Below are 13,813 nucleotides of genomic sequence, written 5' to 3'. Positions count from 1 at the left end.
CCTCCGTCCATTAATTTGTCTGGCTTCTCAGCTAACTCCCACCAACTATCTTGTAATTTACTCTGCCGCTATTTTTCCTCAGTCTATGTTCCCCCTCCTTCCTCCGAATCCCTCCCAATAGTGGATGTAGCCTGCCCCGCATTGCCTACCATTCCCCTTCTTACCCCTATCCTTGTCGAGTACCTCATTGGCAAACTTGATGCCAATATCGGACCTGGCTACGATGGTCCTCCAAACCTCTTTTTGCTCAAAACCGGGAAGTCCATCTCCCTTCCCCTATCTCTTATTTTCAACAAAAGCCTCGAAGAAAATCATTTTCCCGGCTTGTGGAAAGAGGCCTTCATCATCCCCATACACAAAAGTGGCGATCGTACGCTTGCCGAGAATTGCCGTCACATTTCCCTCCTCTCCTCCTGTTCCAAAATCCTGGAAAGATATATCAGCGACTGGTTGTCCGCCCACTTTGGCCAACACATAGTGAAAGAGCAACATGGCTTCGTTAAATGTAGGTCCACTACCTCCAACCTGCTTGACTTTACCAACTTTGTCGCCAAATGTCTAAATTCACGGCAAGAAGTGCATACCATTTACACTGACTTCGCGAAAGCCTTTGACACTGTAAATCACAAAATACTTCTATCCAAACTCTCGTCTCTAAACGTTTCCTTACCAGATTTATGACTTGCCTCTTACCTTTCCAACCCATCCTACAGCGTCTCTTTTGACCTCTGTACTTCCCGCTCCTTCTCCCCCTCTTCTGGCGTCCCACAGGGATCTATTCTGGGCCCTTTGTTATTTTTATTTTTTATTAACGACCTTCCTCCCCTCCTTACTTGTCCCTGTTTGCACTTTGCAGACGACCTTAAGCTGTTTTCCGCTATATCGTCACCTATGGACTTTGTTTCCCTTCAGTCTAACCTGGACCCTCTGGTTCGTTGGTACTCGACCAATAGTTTAGTGCTAAACATCAGAAAGTGTCCCGCTATGTGCTACTCCCTAAAATCCTCACCCACTTCTTTCTCCTTCTCTCTTAACGGGCATTCCTTATCTTGCTTAAATTCCACTCAAGACCTCGGAGTCTCTTTCGACAATAAACTCCGCTTTGATACCCATTGCCTCGAGGTCATCAATCGAGCAGCAAAATTGTCAGGCTTTATACTTCACTCTGATTTTGACTCCATCCAACCCTCATTAGCTCTCTTCAATTCCCTCGTGAGGAATACCCTCGAGTGTTGCTTCGTGATCTGGTCTCCCTCCCGTAACTGTAATTGTTTTGCACGTAAATTCACCCGTTCCCTCTTCTTTAAGAAAAGCTTCCCTGGGCTACCTATTTGGATCTATGCGCATTTTTTAAACAACAACGGTACCAGTCTATACCAAGTGCATGGCTTAGCATTCATACCGGGGGATGCAAGAATTACCTAAATCTCTACCGAACTAAGGAATACGGCACCCGTGTTGAAACGCAACACCACGTCGAGGCCCGAAGGTCTCTTCTCGCTTGAGCACAACCACAACCACCATGAAACTCCCACTAGGGGGGCCAACCGCAAATAACCGAGCTGTCCTCACATACAACAGGAGTTCACCCGAAGTATGTGAGTCCACGGGCTTTCCCGGCTCCCATAGTACCAGTATACCCCTGGTAAGGTTTCGTGACCAATTTGCCACTTCAGATGAGTCCCCGTGCAGACTCGGGTCTGATCGCCCTGATTAGGTCTTTGGAGCATTCGCCTACCGAATCACGGCCGGCAAACCAAAGTGATTACAGCGTCTCCCGGTGCCACCACTATGGAGGTTCTCCTCGGCCACTTGGTTTTAGTTTGACCGACAGGGTTGCCGCCCCTTCTTCCTCACCGCCACCTCTGAGCACCATCTCCTGAGGAGAATAGTTAATTGGAGTTTTCTCTGTTTGTCGTCCGTTAAATTAAATAAATAAATAAAGTGAAGCAGTGGAACCAGGCTGAATATTGGCCAGCTCCGGAGACCGCAACCAACAAAGGTATCCCTGGCGCTCTTTCTGTATATGGTACGTCGCGAAGATGAACACCGGGAAGTTTGTCGAAACTCTTGGAGCAGTTGGGACCGCGCGGGAGGGCACCCCTACGGGTTCTGCAGCTGACACTGTTGTAAATTCAGTTATGAATCTGATAACGATGACCTGCGAAGCTTCCATGCCCAGGAGGACATCGAGACATGCTAAGCATTCTATGTATTGGTGGACGGCGGAAATTATAGAGCTCCGGAAGGAGTGTCACAAGCTTGACACAATGTCTAAACGACCAGAAAAAGTATGTACCATAATGTCAGAGTACAGATCAGCCAAACTGAGACTCCGCAGCGCAATGAGCAGGAATAAAGCTCGCTGCTGGCAGGATCTTGTCGACGAGGTGAATAGGGACCCGTGGAAACTAGTTGCAAACTAGTGACTCGAAAAATCGGGACCACGTTGTACGGGCATTATTACCTGTGAACCTCGTGTGGGATGATGACGGCAGTGTGAGGCGCGCCGAGGGCTACCTATTTTTCTCTATAAAAGAGTTGAAAGAGGCAAGCCTCTCTGCGGAAAACAAGAAGGCGCCAGGACCCGATGGTATCCCGGTGCTCCAACGGCAGCTAGATTTATTTCTCGGCGCATTCAACGCTTTCCTGGGAGAGGTCATTTTTCCTTCTCGTTAGAAGGTGGCAAGGCTTGCGCTGATCAGCAAAGGGAAAGGGCGGCCTTCATACCGACTACTATTTATGCTTGATGCTACCGAGAAAGTGCTCGAAAAGTTCATCCAAAGTAGGCTCGCTGAAGCGATATGTGCTGCCGTGGAGTTATTCCCACTTTAAAATCATTGAATATGCTCCCGAATTTAGAGCCGTGACTGAGCCGAATGCATGGTTACTTCCTTACCCAACTGGAGATTTTCAGCTTTACCTTTACGAGATTGGAAATGTACGATCTCTTGATGTGTGTTTTGCAATGGAATTTTAGACGATGCCCATCGCGCCTTTTTCATTGTAGAAAGTGGGATGAGATTCGCAAGGAACTATATTTAAACACAAGGAATCTCTCTCCAAACAACATTGTTAAGCGCTGAGAGGTGGAGCCGTGTTGCGCATTCCATTCTGACTTCTTCTCATTGCAAAGAAGGGTAGAGCTTGTGGAGGGACAGGATGGCAGAAGGTTCTTTGAACTAACAGTTCCCTTTCTCCTCCTCCCTTTGGTTAGAATTCCCTGATTTGAAGGCCCGGCAAGGCGGGAGAGCCCGGGGGCTTAATTTACTGCTTAAGAAGCAGGAACAGGCAAAAACACGTCTAACATTAGTATATCATATTCCCGAAAAAATGTACGGAGCGAATACTCTCTCTTGAGGAGCATGAAATTATCAAACGTTTTGTCGCTTATGATCATCGGCATACGTTTTCGACCAGGTCATACACTGATGGACTATGCGCCGGAGGGCAATGCGTAATGGTTTGGGACTATAGTCCCTAAGTTGCCAGGCTGGAAAGGAGCAGAATTATTGACATGTGCTGGGAATTATATACGAAGCGCACACATGGTGACAGTGTTCCTTCCCAAAACCTCAGCGCTAGACGATCTCATGGGCCTCCTACTCAAAATTATGATCTCCATACGTTATTATGGAGAGTCTTTAGAAGCAATGTGAAAGGCAAAAATCAATTCCTCACGATAGTGGCAGGTTTTCAATTCCTGGAGGCAATCAAACGTCAAAATTGTCATATCAACTATTGATTTGGCAACATACCTGTGCATGCGCACAGGGAGAGGCCGAGGAAAGATACTTCGGAGGGGACATCGACTGGGAAGCCTACCTAAGAGCAATGGTCAACACTAAGATAACCCAGAAAATCTCCACCAAGCTTCCCTAGACATAACTCTAGGGAACAGTCCGATGAAGGCCTTGGTCAAGAATTGAAGGATGTCGAGTGAGCTCTCTATGTCGGATCACACAATAATCAGATTCGATAATGAGGGCAACTCTGACGTAAAAAGAATATTAAGGAATCTCAGGCGAACGGACTGGCTCCAATGCAAGACACCTCATTAACAAAGAGATAGTGATATCAGAAACGAACTGGAACGAACAGTGGTATAAAAAGGCAACGAAGTCGTCATTAGCGCATATAAGGCCAGGTGTTCGGATAAGACATTTACGTCATCAAGGGATGTCCCTTATGGAACAGAAACTTAACCGGAAAAGAATAGAAGTCCGAGAGACAAAAATGCACTGACCGCCTACAGCAACGCAAAATGGAACAGTTTCAGGGAAATTTGGGAAAGCTAGACCAAACCAAAGGAATCACAAACAGAAACATTAGCCATAATAGGGCATTACCTCCCGAAGAAAGATGAGACGTTTAACGAGAATGAGGAGAACAGAGTGCACCTGGTTTTCAGAATTCATTTTCCGGGGATCTACCCCACAGTGAAAGGCAACAACATTCTTCCTGAGAACTGGAAAAAGGTGTGCTCGAGAACAAGATTAATGGGCAGTGAGAACCTTTAAACTACTAAAATCACCCGCAGTAGATGCTATTTTTCTAGCACTACTCCAGTGGGGCCTAGCAATTATCTTAAGATCTTCCAAGTGTCAAAAGGGGTAGCATAGCTTTGGGATATATATAGCAAGAGCATAGAGGAGGACAGAAGGGTCTTTGTTCCAAGAGCGTGTAAAACGGATCCTTTCCACTGGCAATTTTTTCAGACCAATTCGCCGTACATCGTTCGTACTTACAACGTTGGAGAAGGTCATAGTCAAGGATTACCGGGCAGGACGGTCAACCGAAATTGCTCTGTATCAGCTGATGGATATATTATGGAATCTTGACGTTGGGAGGACTGTATTTCCAGATTTGCAGCGAAAGCGGATCTAGCGTTGATATTACGTCAAGCAACATTCAGTACGGTGCCACTGTCGGCAGAAACCGCTCTTCCTAAATATGCAAATTGATCGACGTCTTCGATGCTTTGCCCATTAATGCATATAGGGAGAGAACGATGATTCGGGGGAGAACGTTGGTTTTATTGGTGTTTATCTTTCTAAATCCAGCAGAGAAAACAGATGCCATCTGCGTAGTCGAGGTGTTTGATGAAGCATGTCTTGGTCCATTGAACTCCTTTACATCCCCGGAGGTACATGTAGAACGCCGAAAAGAAAGAATATCGGTGACAAGATGCAACCCTGCCGAATCCTCTCCGGCTCCTCAAATTCCTCTGAAATTTTACTTTGATGCGGCATGCCTCATTTTCCGCCACCATGTGTCGGTGGTGGTCTGGGCCATATACAGCCAATGTGAGGAGGAGCAAGAGAACGGCTCTGCACTTTTTATTCAGCCTCCTCGTTTTCTTCAACGAAGAGTCTGCGTATCCCCAGTCTCAGTCTCTGTCTGTGGAGATAGATAGTTCTCACAGTTCTTCACAGTCTGCGAATGTCGTAGTCGAGAGTACAATACCACAATGGGTCTAACAAAGTGCTTGGAGCTATGGCTCCCCCCACTGAACTAAAACTAAACTAACCTATGTACTATGTACCTTGGTATAAAAGCTTAAGAGGTGGAGGAAGTCGAAAAGCACCATCCTCTTTAAGTCCACCCAACTACTGGCCTATCTTGGCGATATCGACATCATGGGAAGAACAACCCGAGATATGCAGTCCTTCGTCCAGATCGAGTAGGCGGCGCGAGATCGTGGGCTGCATATCAATAAAGGAAAGACTAAATATGTGGTGGCAACGTCAGTACCAAAAAACCAACAGCATCAAATGGCACTGGTCAAACGGAAAGAATAAAGACAGAAGACTATAATTTCGAGACCGTTGATAATTTCTCTTATCTAGGGTCGAAAATCACAATCGACACAAGACTTGGGTTCTTAGCAAAAAACTGCGAACTCTTGGCCGTCGAGAGAAGAACCTTCCCAAGAATTTTTGACCCCCTACATGAGATTGGATGATTCCGTAGCCTACATAACGACGAAATCTATGAGCGATACCACGACTGTCTGGTTGTGGATAAAATCCGGCTCAACAGGTCTCGGTGGGTGGGTCACTTAATCCGTATGGATGAGGATGATCCACCCGAAAATATAATGGAACTTATGGCGAAAGCAAAGGGGATATGGACCGAAGTCGAAAAAGTGATTGCAACCATCGGAGAGAAGTTTAGGCAGGAAGAAGTCACTCGAAAGAATGAAAGCGAGAGGAACACGAATATTAACATGAGCGCAGAATAAATTCTGATCCAGTCCCGTGACGTAATACCAAATGGGAGTTCCGCGGGGAGAGTGGAAGGAGAAGGAAGTGGTTTTAGTGGGTAAGAGTCCTACATAACCGTGTGGCAAGAACCTGCGGTAGATTTTGAAGCTTTCCACCTTCCATCTTCAAAAAAAGAACTCTGGACTGACACTGCACTATCAGTTCGAAATCGGCTATTAAATATTTGGTAGTGATGATAGATGCGATGCTAAATTACAAGCAAAACGTGCGGTATGCGACAAAACATTCGAGACAAGTATGACTTTGGCAAGGATACCATAGAATGTAGGAGGGTCGCACTGTACTTGCAGCCTACTTATAGCCGGGGTGGTGAGCTCAATGTTGCTCTATACGACCCCAGTTAGGGAAAGGCACTTTAGATCTTATTAAATGTGTGCGGTATCCTGTGCGGAGTTGCCAAATCTCCCATCAGGCGCGTCCCTTCGTGCGGATAAGGGAGTGCTCGGCGAATGTGTCATGGGCATGCACATGCACGCATCCGGAGATGTGCGTGTATGGGCATGCTTATGCGCAGGCCGGGTAGGTGGGAAGTAAACGCCCACCCGTGGATAAAAATTGGCTATGGGAAGGACACTCAGAAATTAAACCAAATATGGAAGAGGAGAAAAGTAGTTTTTTTACGGTGCAGGGCTTCGGAAACTCAGTGCCGGTGGTTTTTGGGAGTGAGCAAGCGGGCTCCCGGCCGTCGATATCCAACGACCGCAGTGCCTCAGTAGTGGGAAACTTGGCTACTGTGGCATCTAATGCTACAAGAGATAATGGTGGAGTGGAAATTAGGTCCACACCGGATCCCTTTAGGAGGAGTTCGAAGCTTGGTAGATCACCACCGAGAACAATGGTTCTTTTTGGTAGTCGAGATTCGTCGCGGGACTCTGAAAAAAATACGAATAGTCCCTTAATCGAGATCATTCCTTGTGGCGCAAGGCGCGAAAGCAAACGGGAACATACCGGAATGGCGTTCGTTACACTCGGGGAACGAATAAATGAACTGTGCGATTTCATCAAGGAGAGACGGAATATCCACCAAAATATTCGAGCCTTGATAAGAGACATTAAATTGTCTTATATCAAGGCACTCGAAGAAAAGAATTCCCAAGCGTCAGTTGGCAAGGTCACAAGGGAAACGCAGGTGACGCCTCCCGGTGATAAAGCAGGCGGGAAGACAGGAAAACGAGCTAAAGACGGTACCAGCGAGCCTCTTGGACCACAGCAAGTCCCGAAGAAGAAAAAAGACTCTTCACCAAAGAAGGTGGAGCCGGCGAGAGTACCCGCGAAAGTCGGTAATCTCACGATTGCAGCCACAACACCTACAAAAATGGAAGAAACCAACGCCCGGAGGCCCGAACAATGGACTAAGGTGAGCAACAAGAGGAAAAAGGACAAAAAGAAGCTCCGCCCGGAAATAATAATTATTTCCAAGAAGGGAAATATGTCCTATGCCGACATCCTCCGAAAGGTGAAGTCAGACCCGGAATTGAAGGATTTGGGGGATAGTGTGGGCCGTATCAGGCGAACACAGAGAGGGGATCTGATGCTGGAGTTAAGTAAATCCGCCGACAAGTCGGCCGATAACTTCCGCGGGAAGGTGGAAAGTGTACTTGGAGAGGAAGCTGAGGTAAGAGCTCGGAAACAGGAGATAGTGGTTGAATGCAAGGACCTATATGAAGTCACCTCACGGGAGGACATCTGTGCTGCACTAAAGCAGCAGTTCAACCTTGGCGATATAGACCAGAGTGCCATAAAAAGGATGAAGAAGGCATATGGTGGCACACAGACCGCTATTATTAGTTTGCCGGCGGAATCAGCTATTAAGTTAATTACCGCGGGCAAGGTAAGAGTAGGTTGGGTCGTGTGCAGGCTCAGGGAGCAAATATCTCTAAAGAGATGCTTCAGATGCCTCGATTTCGGCCATTTTGCGGCGGCATACACTAGTCAGCATGATAGGTCGAGGAATTGCAGGAAGTGTGGGGAAGAGGGCCACCTCATCAAAGATTGCACCGGAGATCCACGGTGTATGTTATGTAGTGGGAAAGAGGACGTGGACGGCCGGCATATTGCGGGAAGCAGCAGATGTCCGGTATATAGGAAGGAGCTGAACCGCACAGGCAAATGAGATTGATACAAATCAATCTCAATCACTGTGAGGCAGCTCAGGACCTGCTCTCGCAAACCATTCGAGAGTCGAATGTCGATGTCGCGGTTATTTGCGAGCCGTACAGAAACTACGGCGGTGCAACTTGGGCGGTGGATGCGTCTGGCAACGCCGCAATCTGGGCGTGCGGAAGACAGGCCATTCAGGAAGTCATGGCCCCCCCGGCAGCCAGTTTTATAAGGACGAAGGTCAACGGTGTCCATATTTACAGCTGCTACGCTCATCCTAGTGCAACCTTGGCACAATATGAGGAGATGTTAGACAGTCTGGTGTTGGACGCTAGAGACCGCAGCCCTAAAATCATTGCGGGTGATTTCAACGCGTGGGCCCTGGAGTGGGGAAGTCGACCGATGAACACCAGAGGTCAAATTCTGTTGGAGTCATTTGCGTAGCTGGACATCGTGCTCGCCAACGTTGGATGCGTGTCCACCTTTCGAGGAAGAGGGTCGGGTTCGATCGTTGACCTGACATTTGCAAACAGGTTGAACTTGTTAGCACTGATGAAGGGAACAAGTGGTTCCTGAAATATCGGTATTTGCAAGAATAAATATTCGCACCAACGAAAAAGAAGCAACAAGTTTTTATTATTTCAAATAATTAATCGTTGGAATTACCGCATAATTTCACTCAGGTAAAATCTATCTCTCCTTTATTGAAGACGATAAATAGATGGTGAAGGCGTTGGTCTAATGTCAAGAGTGGTTCAATTGACCGATCATTATAGTCTCACTCAGTTCTTCACGGCGGGATATTGCAGGTTTAAATTGGACACCCCCCGCCTGATAGTCCAAACTGCGATGGAGTCCTGACAAACCCAGGGCAAAAAGGAGAAACCTAGGGAAAATTTTAAGAGAGGTGCTGATACTGGAAAGTGTGGGGCAAACATGAGAGGATACGATCGGTTTCGTCGATCATGATCATTGATAGTGTAATCTACGAAGAAGAAGAAAGGATACCAAGCTACAGTAAGCTAACTCCGCCCCGTGAGGTAATACCTTATGGTGGGGTGGTTAGCCAGGGGGATAGTCGGGTTTGTTTGTTATGGGTGAAAACGCCACATGTGCGTGTTTAGCCCAGTGTCTTTTGAAGATTTTCCTCCTCTTAAAAAAAACATTGATGGAGGGACAGACAGATCTAGACTTTTAATAGGTATATTAAATTGCGCTCAATGTACTCCATCTTGGCTTCTCGCCATATGGATTTACACAGCCCTCATGAAACGCTTTCTTGAATCTACACTTTCCAAGCGAATCGTAGACAGGTTGCTTTATGGAAAAAAACTAGAAAGTCGTTTCCATATTCTAATGGTCTTAACAATTAGCAGTTCATTTTCTAGACCGTTCTAGATAAACCGAGAATATCCAGTCTTATTCACATATGAATCAAAGAGATATTCACATGCATTCTCCGCTCATTACTTGAACAAACTGCAAGTTGCTACTCAACCTACTACATATCGGTCGTCGATTTTTTTCCCAATCTCTGACTATATCTAAATATTTTCAGATATTTCATTGAAAACCATCTATTCTTTGGGGTGATTAATAAGATGGTTTATTAGCAGCAGTTGAAAGGCGTGACATATTGCAAATGAGTCCAATTAGTTGTTGGGATCGATAAAAGTGCAGAAAACTGAATATGTTTATGCCGCGAGGCTACTAAGTGTGTATGTAAATATGTAAACAAGATTGATTGAATACAAATCCGGCAAGAACTGTATGCATAGATTTTTCATCACAAGATTATTTCAACCGTTGCTTCTGTTGGCTAACATTGAAAATCTCTTGGCACGATCAAACTTGAAACATCCGTTTTAAGAATCTTCAAGGTTACTTATAAAGAATGAGGGAAAATCAGATAAATTTGCTGAAAACAATTACAGGAGCAATTAACGAAACATCCTGGAACCGGAAGACCCACGGAATATGAATCACAATGCTAATGCACTTATGAACTTTCCTGTTAGCTTAAGTAGTGTATCTTTTGCACTATCTACTGATTGTTCACTTACATCAAGATCCGGATCACTCATTGTAACACAGAAAACTTTTATTGATGACTTAATACTTGCAAAAACCTATCTTAAACTGACTGAATCACATGCACACTTAGCATTTTTAACCTCGCATGAAAGATACATTTGTTCTCGCTCGAATATCTACCTATGTAGATATGTACACATGTAAATACAACTCCATGGAAAAATCTGCGTACAAAGTGATTCACAATTTAATTTGGCTTAAAAAAGATACTTTGTGGAAATTGATTCCGTATATGGTATGTACAGGCGAGAATGCTATATCCTCTTCTGTAGCGCAACATCTCAAAGTCCTTGGCCTCCCAAAAGAATAGACTTTCATAATTAGAATGTTTGGATAAATTTTTAACAATAGGCATGCTGGCAGCAGTTAATGGATATAGTGCCAGCAAAGCATGATTCATTGGAAGTGAATGGACAAATGGAGGTATTTGAACATTTGGAGAGCATAGTCTTATTCAAGTAGTTCCACCAACATACTAACTTGGAACACTCTGCACACATAATAAAGCTTTGACTGTTTTAGGTCACTGAAATTATCTGTTATGAATTCTATCGAACACTTCTGGGTATAGTAGAGTGAGGAATCCGTCAGGATACTATTATATTTAGATAAATTTTGAGGAAAGCTCTGCACGAGGAGAAATAAAATCTACGAGGCCCCAATGTATATTTGCCATTAGCCAACTTAAATCTGAAATTCCAGCTGCAGCCATGTTCGCGACTGCTTTGATTTGCCCGTTAATCTCATCTTAGAGTCAAGAATCAGTCCAAGGTAGGGAACGGTTCCACAGATAGTCTTCCCAGTTTACCTAGAAAGTCTTTCCACCTTATGGAATTAAAGCCGTTTCTGACATCAATCATTACGAGGAGCACTACCTGTCTAGCTCGGTGGCTGTGAGCCTCCGCTCCACGAACGGCGTCTACGACTTGAATGGCAGCATTAACTGAGGATATCCCTGCTCTAAAACCGAACTGTCGTTGGGATAAGACCCCGGCAGCAAGTATCTTCTACTTCTGATGATTTTTTTGAGCACTTTCCCAGCAGTATCAAACATAAAAAGTGGGCGGTATGAAGACGGCAGCTCAGAGTCGGCTTTCCCTTTGCCGATCAGCGCAAGTCTCGCCACCTTCCAACCAGAAGGGAAAATACCCTCTTTCAGGCAAGGGTTGAATGCGCCGAGCAGTAGGTCTGCCGAAGTTAGAACACCGGTTTGTACACCTCTGCTGGGATGCTCTCGGGACTTGACGCCTTCTTGTTTTTCATAGCGAGGACTGCTCCTTTCAACTTTTTTTAAAAGAAATGTCAGCCGTCAGCATCTCGTACCGGGGGTGCGCAGGGAATAGTGTCCATACGATGCGGTACATCTACTTGGTCTTAGGTGAATAGGGTTTCCGTAGAACCCCAATTTCTCGGATTATCAGTTTATAACCGATTCACCTCGTTCACCAAATCCTAGCAGCAGCTGTGCGTTACGTGTTTGTTGTACTGCGGTGCCTCATTTTGTCTGATCTGTGCTCTGCCATCATGATACAAGCTTCTTCTGGGTCGTTTAGACGCAGTGTCAAGCGGCGGAGTTTGTGACACACATAACCGCACTTACCACAGTGTCAGCTGCAGCGATACCACCCCCGATTAGAGAGAGATTAGGGTCTAGCACAGCCACTCCTCTTTCAAGAGTTTCGACAAACCTTGGGGAGGTTCCATGCCCAGAAAAACACTCCGACGCGAAGGTTACGTATGGAATGCTTCCCTCGCAGCCTGGGCGATGGAACGTTGGGATAGATCAGGTGTTAAAAACTGCAAGTCTTATTCCCCCGCCATTTCGAGAATTCGTTTCCATCTAAAGTCTGGGTGAGGCATGCCCCATTCAAGTACCCTGGCATTGAAGTCACCCCCGACAAAGATCCGCCCTTGTGTGCTCAACATAGCGTCCTCCAGAGCATTAAGCTTGCGACGAAAGTCCGTCACCATCGCACTCGGTGTTAGATAGATGCTGAAAAACGTTACCCGTAAACACCGAATCCAGACAAAGACGCCCCCTCAGCCTTACGCAAAAACCTTAAGGTGGGTGCCGTCCCGAAACCAGACGGCAGTGGCGCTTGATACGTCAAGGTGGCATAAAGCTGGGTCCTTGTTTTAGCATTGTTCACTGATGAGCACTGGCTTAGCTTTTTTCCTCCAATAAACAGCGCTAGCAACTCGTAATCGGTTGCCCTCCAGTGTATATTGATTTGTAGGATGTGAATCATGTTGACCGCGTCCTAGCTCTTTCCAGTTCTGCTCTGAAAACTGAAGATCACCTCGAGCTTGCAGTGTTCGCAACGTTCTCATCAGACGCACCACGGTCCCTCCAAGGGACACAACCCCCCTTTTCGTTGCAGGTGTTCTTTTTTCTCGCTGTTTAAAAGCTTCCTCCATCACAGGAAATTTTTGGCCTGGGGAGTTCACAGAGGCGACACCAATCCGGGCATTAGTTACCCCCGGACCCCCGGCGTCTGATGGCCTCTTCTACCTCTTTCTTTTTTGTCAGGCAGCCAAGGTCTCGGATTCTCAAAGAGCACGTTAGTTCCAGGCTAGACACCAAAACTTTCTCTCCCAGAAGCCTCTTGGCACCTACCTAATTCGACTAGGACTCCACCACTCTTCATTTTCCGAAGTGAAGTAAAGTCTTGTCTTGTCCTTTCCTCCTTTCGATTTTTTTCCAGTTCGCTCTTCAACGATCCATTTAGCGCTCGTGGTGTTCTCAGTGGGAGGCGCGGTTCTTTCTGCTTTTGGCGCATTTTCTATTACTCTCCTTGTTCGCCTTTGGTACGAAATTCCGTCAAGGGGCTTATCCAGGTCCATCACCCCAATTTTCGCGCCTTTGCTGACGTTTTTCTGAGGGAACATTTCAAACGGCATCCGCTTCATAACTACCACCCATTTCTTGATAAGTCCCAGGTGTCGCATCACTTTTCGAGGGTTCTTCTCTGTTAGCGCAGCTCGACGTCTCGTCGGGTTTTTCTCGCCGTTGCTGCGCGCTTCGCTGGACGGGCAATGCACTTTCTTACAACGGAACCAACTCATTCTCCATTCCCAATATCTCCTCATCCGTATTATTTGTGCTCGCCATTTAAATTTTTACCAGCGCATCCCTAAAGCTCGGCCTGGACTTAAGGATGGGTAAGTAATTAGTACTGATGTGAGAAGACTAACCACAAACAATACACGCTGACTGCCTTCCTGGATGGAGCCAACAACAGCAATAGCAACGGAGCCATCACAGAAGCTCTAGCCAGAATAAGCCTGAAGAGGTATCTAACACATTGGATAATATTCATGCTAAGAACCAG

General features: G+C 46.1%; 1 protein-coding gene across 1 annotated transcript in view; it reads right to left on the bottom strand.

Moving 5' to 3' along the window:
- LOC119656874 (calcyphosin-like protein) overlaps positions 1-10,587 on the bottom strand; it is a 40,848-nt gene extending 30,261 nt beyond the window's left edge. Inside the window, exon 1 of the mRNA XM_038063538.1 lies at positions 10,451-10,587. Within this exon, the coding sequence (XP_037919466.1) occupies positions 10,451-10,471 (21 nt within the window). The 5' untranslated portion in view covers positions 10,472-10,587. The remainder of the gene's footprint in view (positions 1-10,450) is intronic.
- Positions 10,588-13,813: the final 3,226 nt, after the last annotated feature.

The sequence above is a fragment of the Hermetia illucens genome, chromosome 1 (genome assembly GCF_905115235.1).
Source record: "Hermetia illucens chromosome 1, iHerIll2.2.curated.20191125, whole genome shotgun sequence".
Lineage (NCBI taxonomy): Eukaryota > Metazoa > Arthropoda > Insecta > Diptera > Stratiomyidae > Hermetia > Hermetia illucens.
The sequence above is the reverse complement of the archived record's forward strand: the minus strand, read 5'-3'. Positions and strand labels throughout refer to the sequence as shown.